The sequence below is a fragment of the Hyaena hyaena genome, unplaced genomic scaffold (genome assembly GCF_003009895.1).
Source record: "Hyaena hyaena isolate Hyena2069 unplaced genomic scaffold, ASM300989v1 scaffold_32, whole genome shotgun sequence".
In the NCBI taxonomy this organism is placed as follows: domain Eukaryota; kingdom Metazoa; phylum Chordata; class Mammalia; order Carnivora; family Hyaenidae; genus Hyaena; species Hyaena hyaena.
The window spans coordinates 2,896,751-2,919,278 of record NW_024080663.1 but is presented as its reverse complement, the minus strand read 5'-3'; the positions used below and the strand labels follow the sequence as shown (position 1 = coordinate 2,919,278).

Below are 22,528 nucleotides of genomic sequence, written 5' to 3'. Positions count from 1 at the left end.
CATCCCTTTATTCAGTGAATACTTGGGACTATTCCAGGGGTACTTTGGACTGAAACATGAATACCCTATAGTCCTATTGTTAATATAATTTAGACCATATAAGATATACAGAGAGAAGTAGGAGAAGAGGAGCAGCCAAAATGGACCCACATATTTAAATCTTCCCTTTGTGTGTGAGAAAAATATATTTAATCAGCATGTCTCCTTAGATTTCTAGTACTCACAAACTTTGGAATAAAATTCAGATACCTTACCTTAAAATTGAAAACATTTGTGAATTAGCAATGATATGTTTTTCCACCTCTACAGTTTCTCACTGTGTACCTTATATGCTAGCCAAAGTGACTACTCCATCTACATATCTTTCTGTTCACGGTGATGAAATGTGCTTTCCTGGTCTCTGCTGTCTCGAAAGTCCTATCTCATCTTCATCTCTACTACAAATGCCACTACTCACACTACTACTTTGATTCTTACAGATAGAAGTCATCTCTCCACCCTGAGTATTCACTAAGAGATTATCTGATTCTCCTTGTGTCACTTTTGACCTACTGGCATTTTTATTTAGGTACATTTTTCTTTATTAGACTGCAAGCTCCTGTAGACAGGGACAATATATTAATTTTTGTGTACTCAGGAGAACCTATACTTAGCAAATACAGAATGAAAAGAATGGGAAAAAGGATCCCACAGATATGTAGGAAGGCAGAATAAAAGGGTATCAAAATTATTGGGGTGCCCAGGTGGCTCAGTTGAGTAAGTGTCCAACTCTTGATTTCAATTCAGGTCATGATCTCACAGTTTGTGAGTTTGAGCCCCACAGTTCATGAGTTTGGTAGTGCAGAGCCTGTTTGAGATTCTTTCTCTCTCTCTCTCTGCCCCTCCCCTGTTCACGTGCTCTCTCTCAAAATAAATAAACATTTTTTTAATTTAAAAAAGGGTATAAAAATTAAATTGAGGTAGATTTTTCAATTCCACTATCAGTGGATGGGGGATAATTTTTAGATTTAACATATGAGGATAATGCTATGATACTAGTGATTTAAAAATTCACTTGGCAGCATGTGCAAATATAGGGGAAAATACTGGGTCATATTAAGTCACGTAATTGTCAATATACTTTTCAGAGGACTTGGAAAATCACTGGATATTTGTCAAGCATGTAGTGCATAATATGTTTGACACTCTTTCATGCACTTGTATATAAAAAGAAATGGTTAGTAAGTAAAGGTCCTTTGAAAACACCTAAAAGAGATTCTTAATTACAAAATATAAGTATGGCTAGCATGAAAATTAGGTTGGCACTGGATAGCATTAGGCATTATAATGGCTGGGTGGGACCTCTGAACAGATGTTAAAATTAATGCTGGCTTTCTCCTGTACTGCTAGCACATTTGGGACACCCAATAAATTACATGTACACATTCCATTTGAATTAAGTGTTTTTCACATTTGGGATATAGATATTAGATACGATTCAATGTAATTTTCCACTTTATACAATTAAAACTTACATTTTTGCAGGTCAATGTCCTACTTAACCAAAGACTAAGTATCTTAAATAGGTATATTGTTATTTTTATATTGCGTTTTGAGCCAAGAACACAAATGCAAAGTAATTAACAACAAAATAATCTCCAATACAGGATACATATTACTAAGAACATTAGTATAAAAATATGTATCATTACTTTATAATTTAACTAAATTTTACATCTTGGCTTTACATTGTGTAGGAGCCTCGTATAATTTAATATTTCACAAGAATATCAGGTTTCAGAATAAACATTTAGTTTACCACAGCTAACTAGTATTTAAGAGACAAATATAATACACCATGTTCAGTAAAGCTCCAGATATCTATTATATTCACTATATGTTGAATAACACTGACTATGTTTTATGATTTCTGTTCTCTGAAACAATTATGTTATTTTTCCATTTTCTACCTTCTTTCTCCAGCAAAAGTTGTTTAATGCCACTGCTCTACCTCTTGAATGTAATCTTTGATTTGATGGAAAACTACTGATTTATCCACTGTCTCCGTGTAAGAATGCATATGATAGCAACCACTAGTGAAACCTGGAAAATAAAGATAAGGGAAGGCTCTGAACAGAGCTATTCACTGGGGAAACAAACCTATTCCTACGCAGTTATTAGAGGTAAGTAAAATAATTACAGAAATATCATGGTGTACTTCAAATGGATGTCTAAGGCAGTTCTAAGTGATGTGATGTTGGTTCCAAATCACTTTTAACATTGTTATCAGTCTGACCTCCTTTCTCGTCACTTCCACCCTTATAAAATAATTCCATAGAAAAACTGTGCAAAGATTTCATTATTTTCCTCTGTTATTCTGCAGAAATGTCAGTACTTGCAATAGGTTCCACCACTTCATCCTCCCTTTCAGCCAAAAATATTCTCATAATTAGGGCAATTTTTAAGTAAACATGTACAGTTTTACTCCTGGGCTCCTAAGAAAGCTTCTTGCCCAAAATATAATTGAAAGCAAGACAGTGTATAGAGAAGACTAAAAAGAATTCATTCTCATCATGGTGCCAACCATTACAAATGACATATTAATGTTTTATTGCTCAGGCATCATAAAATGAAATGGTAGCATAAGAAACCGAACACATTAGTAAAAGGCCAAAGATATGGAATCATGGAATAAAACTGTCTTGACACCACGTCTTTCTTAAGGCAGCAGGAACTTAAGTTGACTTTTCCTCTTCATAATGTGATAAATGAGATGTTTCTGGAATTTCAGAAGAAATGCCACATATCCTCTTTTATCATACTTTTAAGGTGTTATCTAAACTACAGGCTATGACAACTTTTATTCTTTAATTCAATCAATAAACAGCACTGTTGTAGACACTGAGCTATGACAATGAAAAGGCAAGATAAATAATATGTAGTGATTCCCAACGTCTGTTTTCAATCATTCTCTATTTTCTGAGTTCAAATCCCATTTCCAGTTGAAGGAATGAGCAAATCCAAATACAAAAATCACAATTTCCCTCAGATCTGTTCTATCTACTGCATTCCAAAATGCTATCAGCATTATGAACATCCTATCAAACTACCACACTAGATACTCCACATTCAACATTTTCATCAGATGACCAAATCCTGACCTATTTAAGAAACAGTCATGATTCTGAATGCTCTTCTGTAGTTCTACCTCCTTTACCTTAATCTGGGCTTTAATCAGTAGTCACTTAAACTAACAAAGACAGTGTTTTAATTGATTTCACTAATAGTATTAAGTCTTGATTCCAGGCCATCTTTTTTAAAATATTATTGCTCCTGTGAAGCAACATGCTTATTTCATACTTCCCATGCCTCCTTGCATGTGGGGAAATATTCATTATTATAACACTCATGGTGTCTCTCCGTATCTTACTAGTCTTCAAAAAGCTGAAATTAGTAATTATAATTCATGAATCTGAAGGAAGAAATTAGGCATGCATAATTCTCTTCTGTCATGCCTACAGCTTGGGAACTGCCCATTCGGGCAAAGGTTCTCTCACTTCTTTAATACCAACAATCCTACTGGGGTGTCTTCCCATTAGGGGAACTGCATTGTTTGATCATTCCCATGACTGGCTGAATAAATTTGCCTAATTCAGGTGTTCAACACTAGAAAACACACTTGCCTTCTTATATGAATCACCTCACAGATGATTTCATGGTTTCTAATTCCCAAATATTTGAAGAATATATAAATGGTACAAAATCCAAACACTTGTCAGAATTATATTATTAACAATAAAGACCTGCCCCATATCTAATCCTTCCATTTGTCACCTGGATGGATATAGGATAAAATCTAGAATCCCTAGATTAGCATATAAGTCTCTTGCTTCTAAATAAGTTTGGAGCCAAACTTCCTGCTATCTTATCCCTATGCATGTCCTACCTTTATTTTACCACACATCACCTGCTCCAACTAAACAGAATTTCTCACTATGTCTGGTCAAATGAAACCATTTGACAGTTCATATTTTGTGTATGATATTCCCTCTAATATAGAAACTCCTACTGAAGCTCTAAAACCCAGTCCAAATGTGATCTCAAAATTACCACAATTTGCAATGTATGTATTTACATGCTCATTTCTCCCATTAGCCTATGAATCCCTGAAGGGCAAAGGCTCTCTTTTACTTACTCTTATTTGCATTCCTAGCCCCTGGACAGTATATATAACACAGGTGGACATTAAGAAACATTTGCTACATGAGGAATAATGAGAGAATGAATGCAAAAATCATCAAATAAAAAGTTCAATTTTAGAAAGAAAACAGAAAATTCAGACCTTCATTTATAAAGAGAAGAACATGCATGAAATAAGTAGGCTGATGACAATTTTCTAAAGACATGGATTTTTTTAATATATAGCTTTTTAAGATGATGGTAAAGTGACTGCTTAATCTAACAGTCTGGTGTTGAGTAAGTTGCATAATCTTCCTGTGGCTCCCTTCTTTCCACCTCCATTCTATCTGGAAACTCCCACATACCCCTCAAAGTTCAATTTACAACCCACTTCCTCTAGGAAGCTTCCCTGAACCCTTAGATTGTGTCTTGTGCTTCTCTGCAGCACAATTTATCATAATTGTGAGTCTCCCTGTTAAACTGCATTCTTGGAGACAAGGTTTGGCATTGACCTTCTCACCACTTTACCCTTAGAACCTAAACTCAGTGCCTGGAATATCAGCCAATCAGAGGTTATTAGTTAAACAAATAAGCCTGTGAAATGAGAGGACTGCAATATAGGATTTAAGTCCTGTCCAGCACATTTGGAAATAAAACAAAAGTCCCATGCAATTTATTGTACTATAACATACCTGGTAAGTTACACTGGATGAAAACTTCAGTTTTCAATTCTATCTCCTCCACTTTCAGTTATATCAATCATTAGTAGACCCCTTCCTCTAACATTTGTGCCATCAACCAAAAAGTTCTCATCTTCCAGAAAGTTCACTATTCCTTAATCTGTTCCCTTGAAACTTCATTGCAACTATTTGTGTTTATTTAAAAATGCATACACTGGTGAAAATTTGACCGATTAAGGCATAGTTTGAACTCAGTACCCATTCTATTTCCCTCTTCTTCATTTTTGGTAAAGCAGATGAAGGACACAAGAGTAGACAACTGTTCAAAGAAAATTTTGCTGAATCTCTGAGTGCAACCAGTAGCTTCTGGAGATGTTTTATTGTTTGAAAAGTGGAATATGCTGGTTTAAAAGGGGGGGGGAATTAAAATGTCATAATGCTTCCAACTCCCTTAGTAAATTACAATAAGGAATAAAACAAAACATACTGATGCTATATCTTTAGAGTACAGATAACGATTATTACCAGGCTCATCTAGTGCTCACTTAAAATAATTATTCCTAGGTTTTTCTAAATAATTGAGGGAAAAAAAGACACATTTGAAAACTCCTTAAATGCTTGCACTGCCAGGGTCTCATGCATGTAATTTCTTGCCTAACTGGCAATTTCTAGGTCTGACTTAGGCCAGAACAAGGCATATTAATGCATGGCCTGCACTTTTTCCTCAGTATGGGAGCAGGTGAATCAAAGCTATACTGGAAGCTGGTATTGGCAGAATCTTTGATTTACCCCATGAGGTTTTAAAAAACTTTTCTGACGGCTTTCCAATAAAAGGAACTAGTAAGTGATTTTATAGTCTTTTCCCCTCAAAACACTTCCTTTATGAAACTAATTGCAAATTAATGTTATCAAGGGAGTTGATTCAGAAAGAACTGGGCTTTGTGTTTCCTTGTTATTTCTAGTGAGATAAACAGAAAGATAATGTAGGCACTGGGTGAAGGGTAGAAACTCCTTTTCTAGAAGAAGGGACACACATACCTTACTATACTCAGAGTTCAGTCACTTTGTCCTTTGCTCTCCTGAGCACTGCCTTCCAGCATTATGCTGAGTTGGGTTTGCTGCCACCATTCATCCTATCTCTTCTTTCCAAAAATATATTTTTTTAAGTTTATTTATTTATTTTGAGAGAGAGAGAGAGAGAGAGAGAGAGAGAGAGAGAATGCACACACATGAGCAGGGGAGGGGCAGAGAACAAGGGAGAGAAATAATCCGAAGAAGACTCCTCGAAGTTAGCTCAGCACAGAGCCCTACACAGGCTTGATCTAACGAACTGTGAGATCATGACCTGAGCTGAAATGAAGACTTGGGTGCTTAACCGACTGAGCCACCCAGGCGCCCTGAGGTGTTTATTATTAATCATATCATCCCATAATTTTCAAACACTTAGAAACTCAAACAGTATCCTCAAAACTACTTCTCATTCTCCTTCTTAAAAGTAACAATGATTAGGGCACCTGGGTGGCTCAGTGGAGGAAGCGATCAACTCTTGATTTTAGCTCAGCTCATGGTCTCATGGTTTTGAGTTGGAGTCTGGGCATCAGGCTCTGTGCTGACAGTGGGAATTATCTCTCTGTGTTCTTTCCATTTGTGCATGTGCATGCACTCACTCTCTCTCTCTCTTTTTCTCTCTCAAAATAAATAAATAAACATTTAAAAAAAAACATTTATTTAAAAATAAATAAACATAAATAAAAAAAACAATTATCAAAAAGTTGCCCATTTTCACCATTTTTAAGAGGAAAAACATCAGAATTGATAATGAAACATTTTCAAAATGCATGATACAGTTACAAACTATATACTTTTTCCTCCAAAAATTAACCAAATATATGAAACATTTTCACATTTAAAAAGTTCATAAATGTAAGAGCATGTGCTTTACTTACTTACAAAGACATGTTCACAGAACCTGCAAAGTTCCAGATGAAGTCCTGATTTTCAAATGCTGTTATTCCTAGACAACATTCATGCTATCACAAGGGTGTAATACAATTCAACTTAATTATTAAACTATGTTTTGTTACATAAGGATACTAACATCTAAAACTTAAGAGATGCTTACTAGGGGCCAGGCATATATTTAAGTGCCTTACATATTTTATTAATTTATTCTTAAAATAACTCAAGAAGGTAGACACTATAATCACTCCTCTTAAAAAATCAGGACTATAAAGTACAAAGAGACTAAGGGATCCAGGTTTCCAGCTGGGCAGAACCTCTGCTCTAAGCTGCTACCCCAGACAGACTCTAATTAGTGTAACATTTATTGGATTATAAAGAATGAAAAATTTGTGTGAAAATAGGGGGAAAAATCAGTAGCCATAGGAAAACAGAACTATTTTTTTTTTTTATTTTCTAAAAACAAAACAAAACAAAACAAAACCTAAACTGGCTCCATAGCAGGAAAAAAATAACAAATAGGTATAATAAAATTTATATCCTAACATGAATCAAGTCAAATCAAATACACACGATATATTATCCATCTAGTATAGGCACATTAATGTGTGGGCCGTTATTGGAACTACATATAAAGGTACAATCCTTGTGCTTTTGGGATTTCCAATCTAATTGGAAGACAAATTACAGTAAGTCCTGGAAGATCAAAGCACATGGCTCTTTTTAAAGTCAACATTTCTCAAAAGAATGGGAGATTGGCTGTGCTGCAGTGTGTGGAAGAGGCACAGAGGTCATGGCATGGGCTAGAGTGTCTTCCTTCAGTTGTCTGGAAGCGGATTCAAAGACACATAAAATTATGTGTCTGGATCTGCTGGGAATGTGAGGACAAAGCCAACTGTTATTACCTCCATCAGAAAAATAAAGCTATGAGGTTGGTGGAAATGGTAACAATTCTCATCAATTCCAAACTAACAGAAAAGATATGTACACTTTTCACAACTGGCAATTTGGTTCTAAACAGAAAGGGAAAGAAGGATAAACTTAAAATAAGCAAGGAGTCTCTTAAACCTGAGATTGGCCAAATAAACAAAAAATGAGAACATTCAATTCAATAAACATTGACTTTGGTGTTTAGCAGAAGAGGAGATGTACTGTTAAAATAAATAAATGTTTTAAAATTTCCAGTGAAAGGCAATGTTTGTGGACTAGAAATGCCAGTAGAGGCAGCTTGTGCTTAATTTACTGACAGCCTTTAAAATTAGTCTTGAACAACAAAATCCCAATTTAAAGTGATTTGGAATCTTACACACTTTAGAGGGAATGGATGAGAATTATTTTAAAGTTGGAAGAACTCATAGTGTTTAATAGAAAGATATTAAATAAGGCTCAGACTTTACTATTTCAATCAAATTAGAAATCAAACACTACACTGCCTTTAGAATTTGGAACAGTACTTAATGGAAGTATTCAATTACATTTTGCTCTTAATAAGCACACATATATTCCATGCACATGGATGTGGAATAGGTAGTCTTTTTTCCTATTTTCCACTCACCGCTACAACTCATAAAATGAAATAGAATAGAATTAGAGAAAATAATGATTGTCATTTATAAATATTATTAGCCTTGGCAGCAATTAAGTAATTAGCAACTATAACCCAAGGATATCATCCAAATATGTTTTATAAATTTGATATTCTTATCTTTTCTATAAGCTGTTGAGGCATTCACCATTTTTACAAGATATATTTATCACAGATATATTAAGTGCTTAATACTAAATAAAATTATTTTATATTCTTTGTGAAATATACAAATTAAAGGACCTGTAGAAGTAATGCAGTACATGAGAGAAAAAATGAGATTAAAAACTTAATTTCTGAATTTAGGTTACGTTTATAAATACATGTTATTGCTATAACTAAGATGCTACAGGTGTTCTCATTTAAACTACTGTGATCAGAGAATGCTGAAAATGTTATCACCATCCTTTATATGTACTCTGGCAAGTTTATTTCATTCCTTGAATTCTTCAGCATATATTTATATACTGCATTCACCAAGGACTTTCTGAATTACCACTATGGAATTCACCTGTGCTAAGATACTTGGAGGAATAATCCTACAGGGAAGAGTGGGAAATAAAGCTATATACATAGTACATATAAAGTCATTTGCTGAAGTTCTCAAGTGCTAAGTAGTAGAACCTTCATCCTATAGTATAGAGTAATAATGGTGAATTTAATGAAAACAAAAATTGGAATTAGATATTTGAATCCGGGATAACATTTTGAACTTCAGTGACAGGTGAACTATAGTACCATTTAAACAATAACAAAGTTGAGAAGTGACATGCTTCAGGGAAACCTCATGAGATGATCCTTCCTTTGTGCACATCTCTCTAAATGTATTCTTCACTTGGTAAAACAATTATTTGTTTAAAGATCTCTCGCCAGCCCAAGTCTGTGAGGTTTTAAAGTAAAAGGAATGCTTCATTCATCTTTGCACTCTCCAGAACACATCTTGGTACCTGGCATTCGTTAGATACTAAATGTTTGTTACATGCATGGGCATATAATAAAGGATGAAATGACTTCTATCACATGGAATGGAGAAAGAGATTTGGGACCAGTCACATAGAAGTGAAATAGTGTCTACTGTAACTCTAGCCTCAACCTGGCACATAGAAGTTGTTTATTAAGTACTTCTGATAGGAAGGAATACGAGTATGAATAAATAAATGAATTAGCGAGACAATCATTTCAATGAAGGAATAAATACATTAAGAGAAAATAAAGTGTGAACTTTGGAAAAACACTAGAAAGTAATAAGCTAGAGAAAGAAAAGAACTCAATGATAGGCTCAGAAGAAGAATAGTTAAAAGAAAAAAAAAAAGAAAATGGAATGTCCATAAACAATAGTGATGTGCTGCATTTTCACATTATTTCATTTTAATTCTGATGACAGGTTTTATTATGATTGTTTTCTTTAATAGAGGAAGAGAGGTTAGGTGACTTAGAGGATTTCATATTGAAAGAAATATTTAACATTGACAAATGCAGAAAATAGAATGATAATGCTGAAAAAATATCATGGAGTTTGGCATGCAGTCAAAAGCCTATGCAAAGTGAGGTTGGGAAGGAGGGAAGAAGAGGGGTAGAAAGGCAGGTCAACATTTTAAGGGTTATAGATAAATATATTAAATCATATAGTATCACATACATGATAATCACAAAAATGTCACACATAAATCACATCACATAGGTATCAGGATGGAACAAGATTTAGGGTAGAAGAGGGAGACATGAATAGCTTCTCTTTTTAGCCAAGATTTTCTTAAAGTAAATTCCAATACTGTCCACAAATAACTCAAAGGGTATTTCATATGACACAGGATTTTGCTTATCTTGAATTCTCATTTTCCTAACATTTCCCTGTTGACTGAGATCTCAAAAAACATCTTACCATCTTAGGTAAGATCTTGGATAAAAATGTTTTATATTTTTCTTGGTAAAATTCTGACAGTTACTGATTCCCTTTCCACCTTTATTTAATGTTTTCCCTTCAAAAAAAAACAGCTCTGAAAACATTTTGATGGGAGACAAGGCATGAATGCTATCTAACCTTCTAGCACTTTCAGCTCCCCTATCACTTCAAAAGTAGCTTCTTAATAATGCAAACATTGAAAGGTCCTGAAAGCACAAGTAATTCTATTTAAAAAATAATTTAATTCTATTTATTTTATGTCAGGAGAGGAGGGCAGAAAGGAAAGTGAAGGACCATTTCTTCCTTGATTTCTCTAATGTATATGGGTAGCATATGTGAAATACAGGAAGAAACATACAGAAGTAAATTCTGGAATAAAATACATAAATAAATTCTGGTATGGTTTTGCAAATAAACATCACTAGACTCAAACTTTCTTATACTTCATATTTTGAATACTAAATTAAGGAGCGCCTGGGTGGTTCAGTCGGTGAAGAGTCTGGGTGGTTTCAGCTCAGGTCATTGTCTCCTGGTTTGTGAGTTTGAGTCCTGCATCTGGCTCTGTGCTTATGGCTCAGAGCCTGGAACCTCCTTGGGATTCTGTGTCTCCCTCTCTCTCTCTGCCCCTCCCCAGCTCATACTTTATGTCTCTTTCTCTCTCTCTCCCTCAAAAATAAATAAACATTAAAAAAATTAAATACTAAATTAAGCAAAAGCTGTTTTCTATGATCTTCTGAGTCACATCTACTTATGTCTGTTTAGGAAAAAAATACATTTTTCTTAATGTTAGCTAGAGATGTCAGTTGTGAAACATAAATTCAGATGGGTAAGCTAAATAAGTTTTTGATAAGTGAATCATCAACAGAATTGCTAGTTAAATATGATTCAACTTTTTACTCAGTTTTTGATGATGTGCCAAGTAGTAAGAACAGTTCAATTTTTTAGATGATACAATGCAATTTACACATTCTTTTTTCTCTTTTCCTGAACCCAGTTAATGATAAACCACACTGTGACTGTGTCTACATATCACATAAACATCTAGATGAAAAGTGACAAATTCAGGTCATCATCCAGCTATTTGAAAACATTTATCTTGATGACATTAAACATCTGGATGTTTCCAAATACCAAGATGTTTGATGTCCTGCAGATAAAATATCCTGATGACTGGTTGAATCTTTTACTTATCTGTTGCATAAAAATGCACATTTACTTGCATATAGCTCTTCCTATTTCAGAAACAAAATGTAATTTTAGCATGGATATAGTAGGGAGTCATAGGAATTGTCAGGTTTAGATTTTTTGTTGTTACTGTTATTCATAATGAATCACTGTCTTAGAGAAATATCTTTTATTTTCCTTTCAGTAAATAAAAGAGTTAGTCATTTAAACAGTGTGTATTAAAATGTAAAGAATTTGAAAACTAAAGGCACATAGGTGCTTATGATTTTATCTACAATGACCCACAAAAATACTGAGTTTGGTAGAAATATAACACAAAATAGTATTATTTGATTAACTTATTACTCAGTTGGAATATTATATAAAACATTTCCCTTTCTTATTATCCTTTCATTAAAAGGATCTTTTTCCTTCCTTAGCATGTCCATTTATGCCATCCAGATGACATGACAGGAGTTCAAACTTTCTAATTTGATAATTTTGATGTTTCTAGTGATGGTTTGGTATGAGGACACTAGTATACATGAATTCTATTTTTGCCTATTCATTAGGTCTTAATTTGTCAGAATCATTGAAGGTTGGCTGTTACAACTTCTCTGTCACATTTTCTTACTCTAGGTCTAATTGAAGAAAAAGCTATTTTTATGGAAGAAACAGGCAAACATTATTACAAAATAGACTATGTATTTTGATTATCAGCTTAAAAGAAAGATTAATGTTATTTTCAATCCCCACCACTTTAAAAATAATTCTGTATAAGCATTAAATGCCATTTCTAAGCCTTTTAAATCAAGATTGATTGGATTTCATACTAGAAGAAGAAAATGAATGTTAAAGTGAAAAACAATTCCCTGAAAGCTGGAAACTCTTATGGCACTAAAATAACAAACAATTGTATAACACATTTCAGCTCCCGAGAACCCTACCTGTAGGATCACTCAGAACTGAACCAAAAGCACTGATGACCACATCAGCTCTCAGATGGACTATCTCATCTTCATGTTCGTGCCAGTTTCCCATTTCATCTTGCTCTGTCCGAACAAACTGCATAGCGACAATTTTCCCTCCTTTTACTATAACCTTCCGTGGGGACAGGAAAGGCAAAAATTCACACTTTTTTTCCTTAGCAAGCTCCACCTAAAACAAAACAGAACAGGGGAAAACTTGACAATGTTTCTTCTCCATTTAATATTTGGTTTTAAATTCAATTATACATGCTATGGCTTATGATGTTTAAATCAACATGAAGCTTTTTCTTTCGCCAAAGCTGAGGTTCAGTTATCAGCTATTTACATTTTGCAAATCACTGACTCAGGAGAGTCTTAAATTGATTAGAGCTGTCTTCTGGAAGTTTACAGAGCATGGCATCACAAGATATTTCTCATATTTTAGGGATTGCATGTCCTATGGTTGGTGGCATATAAAGTTTTTGCCTATAGCAAAAGTCTAGTTTTCCATATGCTTTTCTTTATGTGAGTTTAACTTCTGTTTTTAATCATGCCACATATGAAAATAAATACTGCTGATTATTACCAGGTTGCATATATCTAAAGTGGAAAAAAGCTGATCAAGTGGGTGAGCCAATTTCTGCAAGTACATGATTTGAATGGTAGACAGAGGAAAGAAGACTGAGAAACTGTGGGATCAAGAAATAAATAACATTTAACCTTCCTTTTCTAAAAGTGTAAATTAAAAATTTAGGGAGGAGAAACAAGTATGCTCTTCTTGACAAATTCCCAGTTAATCCACATCTATTTCCTCATTCATTCTGCTATAAAATGGGGCACCCTCGTTTTAGTTTTCATGCCCATAATGGGATGTCTATCAAGACAGAATATAAATATTTACTTATTATTTATTTTTCATTTATTGTTTTGGGGGAAATCCAAGTCTTTGTCAATGTAACCCTAACTAGTATGCTGAGTAGTCTTTTTCAAAAAATGTACTACTGAAGTGGATGAGGGATTGTCAAGTCTCATTCCTTCCCTCCATCATGGAAGACAAGTGGCTTCTTATTAGGACCCTTGACAAGTGAGATTGGAGAAGGTTGTTGGTGTGAGGTTCCAAACAAGGAGTTGTGTGGACAACATCAAGATGGAAAAACTGAGACATAAAGTGACTTGCTTAATGTTGTGATCATGCCAGAGACCCACCTCTTGGCACTCTGTCCATAATTAGTGGTTCCAAATTTTGGCATTCACCAAAATCATCTGGTGGGTTTGTTAAAACAGACTGCATGGACTCACCCTCAGAACTTTTAGTTCTAAAGGATTGGATGAGGCCTGAGGGTCTGAATTTCTAACAAAGTCCTAATGGTGCTATGCTGCTGGTCTAGAAGTGACAATGTATGAGCCATGGTCTTATCAGATTACAGCTGACTGGCTCTGAACTTAGTTGGTCTATACCATGCATTCTCAATGAGAGTAATATCATCCAAGGGGAAGCAAAAATTGATTCTTGAAGACGGAAAAAATCTTAGATGTCAAAATGGAATTTGTGACAAGCCCCCCCCCCCATAAGAGCAATAATATGTAAACAGATATACAGGATATCTGTAGTATTAAAATTATAGTGTGTTTGTGTGTGTATGGGGGGTGGTTAATTAGGAAAAAAAATTTAAGAAGACTCTCTAGAGGGGTAATTTAAAAAAAACAAACAAAAAACCCCCCAAAAACTGAGAAACATTGTCATTACTACATATTGGCACAAAGCTATTCATCCTATATCTTATTTATGCTTTGAATATTGGAATTAAAGCCTTAAAAATTGGACCACATAAATTATTATTCTACAATATTTCTCTTTTCTTAATAAATTAAGAGATTAACAATATGAAAAATACTAGAGATTAGGTATTTTGTGGGTAGTAAGTATCAAAACAATAGATCTTAAACTGCACACTGTTTAGATAGGAAAATTAGAAGTAGCAGAATTGAATCAAGTTTGAAATCTGCTTCTACTGCTTACTTGAGATAGGCACTAAATAAATCTCTCTGATCTTCAGCCTTCTTATATGTAAAATGGAGATAAAACCTAATTAGTCGGTATGTGGTGCTATTTAAAGCAATTTAGAAATGTAAAACACCTAAAGCAGAACTTAACATATACAAGGTATAAATAGACAGTATTTATTTGTAGTTGCAATTTTTTTTTAAATTAATGTTTATTTATTTTTGAGAGAGAGACAGAGAACAAGTGCAAGCTGGGGAGAGGCAGAGAGAGGGAGACACAGAATCCGAAGCAGGCTCCAGGATCCAAGCTGTCAGCAAAGAGTTGGATGTGGGGCTCCAACTCATGGACCGTGAGATCATGACCTGAGCCTAAGTCAGACACTTTACCGACTGAGCCACCCAGATATGCCTATAGTTAATTTTCTGAATTCACTTTTCCCCTTCAAATCATTCTTCAAACTATTCAATACCACTTAGCAACAGGATTATGATTCCAGTAGAAAGGCAACCCAAGAGCAAAAATTAAAAAAAAAAAAAAGAAAGAATAAAATAGAAAGGCCTAAGAATTTTAGACTCCTTTTTAATTTTCTACAAAATAAAATGTATGATTTCTGGAAGGCGAACTATTCCGTAAATAGTTCTAATTACAAAACAAATCTGGCTCCACAGAGAAGATAGGCTTTCTGTATCACTTTTGTCACATTTGTGTTATGTAGCACCTTATAACTCATCAATATAAACCAGTTTATTGTGCTTCAAAACTGCCAAATGATGCTAAATTTTAATGATAATGCCAAACTTGATTGAATAACAATGACAAATGTTTATGGTTTGAGTAAATCAATACATGATACATATTTAAAATAGTACTCTTTTCAGCAAAGGGCAGAAATAAAATCCTGAACTATGCTGCATGTATTGGGAGCATGTCTCAGACTGATTTAGGATCTATTTTGTTCCATTCTACTTTTGATGTCTCTTAATATTTAGATAGTATCTGTTAATCTATGTAGATAATCTCTTATACTTTTTGGAAATTTGGCATTGAGTTAAAAAACAAAATTGGGATTATTTTCTATTTAAAGAAATTCCTCCATATTTGGTGGGACCAAGATGGTGGAACAGCATGGAAGTTTTTTTGTGTCTCTTGTCCTGAAATGCAGCCAGATCAACACTAAACCATTTTGAGTATCTAGAAAACTGATTTGAGGACAACACAATAATCTGCATAACCTGAATCACAGAACTAGGCAGATACACAGCACAGAGAGGTGAACTGGGGGAGAGAGAAGCCTCAGAGGGCAGGGAGCTGTTTTTGCTTGCAAAGAGCAAACAGAGAATGGGGGAAAAGTACAGGAAAAGCACCCCCCAAAACCGCTGGAGAGAAAGTGGAAAGGTGGAAACAGCTACAAGGACTGAACAAACAAGGGAGAAAGGAGAAAGGGGAGGGTTTAAATTCCATTAAGACTCTATAAACTGGGAGCACAAAGTCTGAAATTCCGCAGCCTGATACCTGGTGGTGCTCTGGTAGGAAGGATGAATTCCCCAGGAGCAGAGAGTGAGGTCTGAGGGGTCCTTGGGCAACATGGGGAGAGGCAGTTACCTGCTGGGAGGACATTTGGTAGAGGCTGTCCGCAGCCCCACAGGCAAAGGTCCCAGCAGACCCTGGAAAACAACCACATTTGCTGGTGCTGGAACAAGGACATTAAGGGGGAAGCCAGGCACCAGGTGTGTATTGTGATTTTCCATAAACCCTGAAATGCTGCTGCTACAATATCACACAAACGTTTTCTGGGGTGGACTGGCCCTGGGCAATGGTGCAGCACAGTCTCGCAAACACTCCTGGGGGTGGCTGGCACCTGGTCATTGCTCGGCAAGACCCATCCCCAGAAGGTATGAGGGAGTCAAAGCCGCAGTCCCTCAGAAATAAGGGGTTGGGATACACAGCCTCATTTGAGATAAAACTCAGAATAGAGGTGCCACTTGGCAGCCTGACAGCTGGGTCACAGACAGTGTAGAAGCAGAGAGTCGATGAAAGCCAGATACAAAGGAGGAGTCCTTGATTGCCAGTTATGGAAAGCACAGAGTTCTGATACTAGAGACTGGGTAGCTGGGTGATGCCATAGTACCCTTCCAGCACATGAACATACCCGCCTACATGTACCACTCCAGTAAGCTAAGCAGTGCCAGCTAGTGGAGAACAGAACTGTGATACTAAACCCTGCCCAAGTGGGATGGGGCTTCTCGAGTGCTCTTGACAAACATAAGTCTCTCCGCCTGCTTAGTTTACAGATTATAAAGTGCTTCATAGCTTGACCTCTATAGGAAACCAGATGTAATTTCAATTGTACTTCATTCTGTTCACTGGTCCTTTTATTCAATTTTTTTTTCAATTTTTCTTTTATTTTCTTATTCTTGAATACAGAAAGAAAAAATATTTTTCACTCTTATTAAAATATTTTTCTTTAATTTTTCTAATATATTTTTTATCTTTTTGTAAATTTTTAAAATTCTATTTTACACTCATCATTTCATTTTGTTCTATTTTATTGTATTCATTTTTTCAAATTTTCAAATATTTTCCCTTGTTTTCTTCTTTTTTCTTATCTTTCTGTTTTTTTCTCTAACATATCAAGCTTTTCTCAACAACCAGACCAAAACACACCTAGGATCCGGTATCCTTTATTTGATTTCTTTTTGTTGTGTTTAATTTTGATATTTTTACTTTACTAATTCCTTTTCTTCCTCCAAAATGATGAAACAAAGGAATTTACTCCAAAAGAAAGAACAGGAAGAATTGACAGCCAGGGACTTAATCAACACAGATAGAAGCAAGATGTCTAAACCAGAATTTAGAATCACAATATTAGAATACTAGCTGATGTTGAAAACAGATTAGAATCCCCTTCTGCGGAGACAAAAGAAGTAAAAGCTAGTCAGAATGAAATAAAAAATGCTATAACTGAGCTGAAAACTTGAATGGCTGCCAGGGAGGCAAGGATAGATAAAGCAGAGCAGTGAATCAGTGATAGATAGAGTAGACAAACTTATGGAGAATAATGAAGCAGAAAAAAGAGGGAGACTAGGGCACATGAAATAAAAATTAGAGATCTCAGTGACTCATTAAAAAGCAGTAACATCAGAATCACTGGGGTTCCAGAAGATGAAGAGAGAAATAAAGGTAGAAAATTTATGTGAGCAAATCATAGCAGAAAACTTTCCTAACCTGGAGAAAGACACAAACATCAAAATCCAAGAAGCAAAGAGGACTCCTATTAGATTCAACAAAAACCATCAACAAGGCATATCATAGTCAAATTCACAAAATAATCAGGCAAAGAAAGAATCATGAAAGCAGGAAGGGAAAAAAAAAAAAATTCTTAACCTACAAGGGAAGAAAGATCAGGTTTGCAGCAGACCTATCCACAGAAAGTTGGCAGGCCAGAAAGGAGTGGCAGGATATATTCAATGTGCTGAATTGGAAAAATATGCAGCCAATAACTCTTTATCCAGCAAGGCTGTAACTCAAAAGAAGGAGAGAGAAAAAGTTTCTCAGACAAACAAAAATTAAAGGAGTTCATTACCACTAAATCAACCCTGCAAGAAATTTTAAGGAGGACTCTCTGAGGGGAGAAAAGATGAAAAAAAAAACAAACAAACCCAAAAAGACCAAAAGTAACAAAGACTAGAAGACCACAGAACACTACCAGAAACTCCAATTCTACTGGCAATAACTTCATATCTTTCAGTACTCACTCTAAAGATCAATGGTCTAGATACTCCAATCAAAAGATGTAGGGTAACAGAATGGATAAGAAAACAAGATCCATCTATATGTGATTTACGAGAGAATCATTTTAGACCTAAAGACACCTTCAGATTGAAAATAAGAGGATGGAGAACCATCTATCATGATAATGGTTGCCAAAAGAAAGCCAGAGTAGCCATACTTATATCAGGCAATCTAGATTTTAAAATAAAGACTGTAACAAGAGGTGAAGAAAGGCATATCATAATTAAGGGGTCTATCCACTAAGAAGACCCAGTAATTATAAACATTTATGCTCTAAACATGTTCAGAATACTGAAGTCACATTCCTGGACTTCCAAGATGTATCACAAAGCTGTAATCATCACACAGTATGGCACTGGCAAAAAATAGACACTCAGATAAATGGAACCAGCTAGAGAACCCAGAAATGGACCCACAAACCTATGGCCATCTAATCTTTGACAGAGCAGAAACGGATAGCCAATGAAATAAAGACAATCTCTTCAGCAAATGGTGCTGGGAAATCTGGACAATGACATGCAGAAAAATGAACCTGGACCATTTTCTTACACCATACACAAAAATAAACTCAAAATGGATGAAAGGCCTAAATTTAAGATAGGAAACCATCAAAATCCTAGAGGAGAAAGCAGGCAAAAACCTCTTTGACCTCAGCCACAGTAACTTCTTATTCAACACATCTCTGGAGGCAAGGGGAACAAAAGCAAACATTAACTATTGGGACTTCACCAAAATAAAAAGCTTCTGCATAGTGAAGGAAACAATCAGCAAAACTAAAAGGCAACCAATGGAATGGGAGAAGATATGTGCAAATGACATATCAGATAAAGGGTTAGTATCCAAAATCTATAAAGCACTTTTCTTTTTTTTTTTTTTTTATTTTTTTTTAATGTTTTATTTATTTTTAGGAGAGAGAGAGAGAGAGACAGCGTGAGCAGGGGAGGGTCAGAGAGAGAGGGAGTCACAGGCTGAAACAGGCTCCAGGCTCTGAGCTGGCAGTCAGCACAGAGCCCGACTCGGGGCTCGAACCCACGAACTGCGAGATCATGACCTAAGCGAAAGTCGGACGCTCAACCGACTAAGCCACCCAGGCGCCCCTATAAAGCACTTTTCAAACTCAACACCCAAAAAACAAATAATCCAGTGAAGAAATGGGCAAAAAACATGAACAGACACTTCTCCAAAGAACACATCCAGATGGCTAACAGACTCATGAAAAGATGCTCAACATCACTCATCATCAGGAAAATACAAATCAAAACCATAGTGAGATACGACCTCACACCAGTCAGAATGGCTAAACTTAACAACTCAGATAACAAAAGATGTTGGCAAGGATGTGGAGAAAGAGGATCTCTTCTGCACTGCTGCTGGGAATGCAAACTGGTGCAGCCACTCTGGGAAACAGTATGGAGGTTTCTCAAACAATTAAAAATAGAACTACTTTATGACCCAGCAATTGCACTACTACATATTTATCTAAGGGATACAGGTTTGGTGTTTCGAAGGGGCACCTGCACCCTAAGTTTTATAGTAGTGCTATTGACAATAGCCAAAGTATGAAAAAAGCTCACATGTCCATCAATGGATGAATGTATAAAGAAGATGCAGTGTATGTATATGTACAATGGAGTATTACTTGGCAATCAAAAAGAATGAAATCTTGCCATTTGCATCTATGTGGATGGAACTGGAGGGTGTTATGCTAAGTGAAATTAGTCAGTCAGAGAAAGACAAATATCACATAACTTCACTCATATGAAGTAGTTTAGATATCAAACAGATGAACATAAGGGGAGGTAAGCAAAAATAATATAAAAACAGGGAGGGGGACAAAACATAAAAGAACAAATATAGAAAACAAACAGAGAGTTGCTGGAGGAGTTGTGGGAGGGAGGATGGTCTAAATGGATAAGAAGCATTAAGGAATCTACTCTTGAAATCATTGTTGTACCATGTGCTAACTAACGGGGATGTAAATCAAACAATAAATAAATGAAAAATAAATAATAAAAGTAAAAATAAAAATAAAATTGGACACTGCAAACAAATCAAAACTTTTTAAAAAATGACTACCAATGACTTAATGCTTGAACATGCTTTAGTAGTATTCTTACATGGTTTTGACTTCTGAGGGCTTAAAAGTTATATACAGTTATGAACATGAAGAAATTATATTTTAATATATCCTCAGCTCACATCATAATTTTCCATATGCACTAGGGTTGATAGCTGGTGTTTAAATATTCAGTATTTGTGACAGCTATCTAACAGTGCACAAAAGTTAGGAATATTAATACTGGCCTCCACAAAAACACTCTGAACTTCTGCTTTTGAACCTTGACATGTTTTATATTCTATAAAATATGTAAGAGTAGACTATTAGCCAGCAGACGTAAATCATAGCACTTCTTGCTATTTTGCTATTAAGTAGCTAGATTTTTCATTTTATGCAAGAGATGGAAAAACATTTATATTTTTAATTTTTTTAAAAAAAATTAACATTTATTTATTTTTGAAGGAAGGAAGGACAGAGAGAGAAAGGGAGACAAAGAATCCAAAGCAGGCTCCAGGCTCCGAGCTGTCAGCACAGAGCTTGACTGGGTGCTTAAACTCACAAACTATGAGATCATGAGCTGAACTGAAGTTGGACACTCAACCAATTGAGCCACCCAGGCACCTCAGAGATGGAAAAACTTTTAAAGGAAAGATAGGCAGATATCACTTTAACATATGTATTTATTTGGAAAGTACTGATATTGGGAAATGTAAAGTTAAGATGATCAGATTTTTGGGGGACTATAAGATTTATCTCAGTCAACAGGGAACTCTTAGGAAAATGAGTAAAGTCATATGTCAAATGATATATCCTTTGAGTTATTTGTGGACAACAGAGGAATTTACTTTCATTATTTAAGAAATCTGTCTAACAAGACAAAAATAATAAATCTTTATAAAGCAGATATTCTTTTAAGTGCTTTACATATGGTTCATTTTAATTTTCACACAGAAGATATGTTATGACACATATATATTAGTTACTATTATTTTTTATGTATTAAGCTTCAAGCCAAATTTTTCTCCTTATTGTGGCTCCAAAAGCCAATAACACATGAATGAGTACCAATCGTGGTTTACAGCCTTAGCACTAAACCTGTGCTGTTTGCTACCCTCACAACTAATCGTGTGTGGGAAGAAGCATTATTTTCTTACTAAGGCTAGAACTGAGGTTCAGAGAAACCAAAGATAAAGAAATGATAAAGCCTGGCTGAAATCCTGATATGGCTGAACAAAATTCTGGGTGATATTCATTAATGTGAAAGATAGTAATTGTGGTATATTTGAAAGAATGACCTTTGGATGGTTCTAGTTGTTGAATCTAACGAAAGCAAGGTTAATTAGAACAGGGAAGGATCTAGTTAAAGGCAAATTAACACCCAAAGAGTTGGTTTGATAAAGGCTGCCTTCAGTGGGAAGAAGAGATTCAAGCTTCCTATTCTAAGTAAGTTTTGAAGTACAATAAAATTATGCCATAGAGGAACCAAGTGATGGACTTATGGACTCAACACTGTAAATGAATTAATAGTAACTCCTTGAATCCAGAGAAAGTTTAAGTTTAGAACAAAGAAGTATTACTTCATAAAGTGGATAGTAGAGACACAGAATACATAAAAATGGAAAATTAAAACAGAATTTAAAATACATTTATTTGTTAGTAAAATCCTTTATAAAACCTTTTTTAAGTATAAAAAGCATATTTTATTTAACTTCCTATCCTCAGGGTCAAGGAGTGATATTAAAATATTTAGTAAATGATGAATACAAGCAAATGAATGGTCAAACAGATGCCTAGCAAATCAGAATTTATTCTAGCCAATATGCCACATGGAAGGACATCAAATGAATTTCAGCCTATGAAAATGACAAGAACACAGCAGACTTTGAATAACATTTTGTTTACCAAGAAGAATGACTATTATGGAAACCTGGAGGACATTCAAGTTAATGAAAGGACAATCAACCAGTAGTGTATGGAGTCAATGGCCTCTAAACACCCATCCTGAAGCAAGTATAACACGGGGCATGAATTAGGCATGCTACCTGGCCACAGCATCCTATGTTGTGAGGTTGAAATAAAAAAGTAAATGATGTTCTTTCTCAGCTGTCAGTTACACTGCCATGAGAAACTGAGGGGCCAGAGTGACCAATGGTCTAAATTCATGCAGTTGGTCTTAATATTTTATTGTCCAAATTAATCAGCCTTCTATGCTAAGTGGTTCACAGATATCAGCGTTAGTGCTCTTTATGTATCTA

The 22,528-nt window shown here is 35.1% G+C and overlaps 1 protein-coding gene across 1 annotated transcript in view; it reads right to left on the bottom strand.

Moving 5' to 3' along the window:
- Window positions 1–22,528, bottom strand: part of DPYD (dihydropyrimidine dehydrogenase) — an 821,052-nt gene that overhangs the window by 432,087 nt on the left and 366,437 nt on the right. Inside the window, exon 11 of the mRNA XM_039228461.1 lies at window positions 12,397–12,607. Coding sequence (XP_039084392.1) covers window positions 12,397–12,607 — 211 coding nt within the window. The remainder of the gene's footprint in view (window positions 1–12,396; window positions 12,608–22,528) is intronic.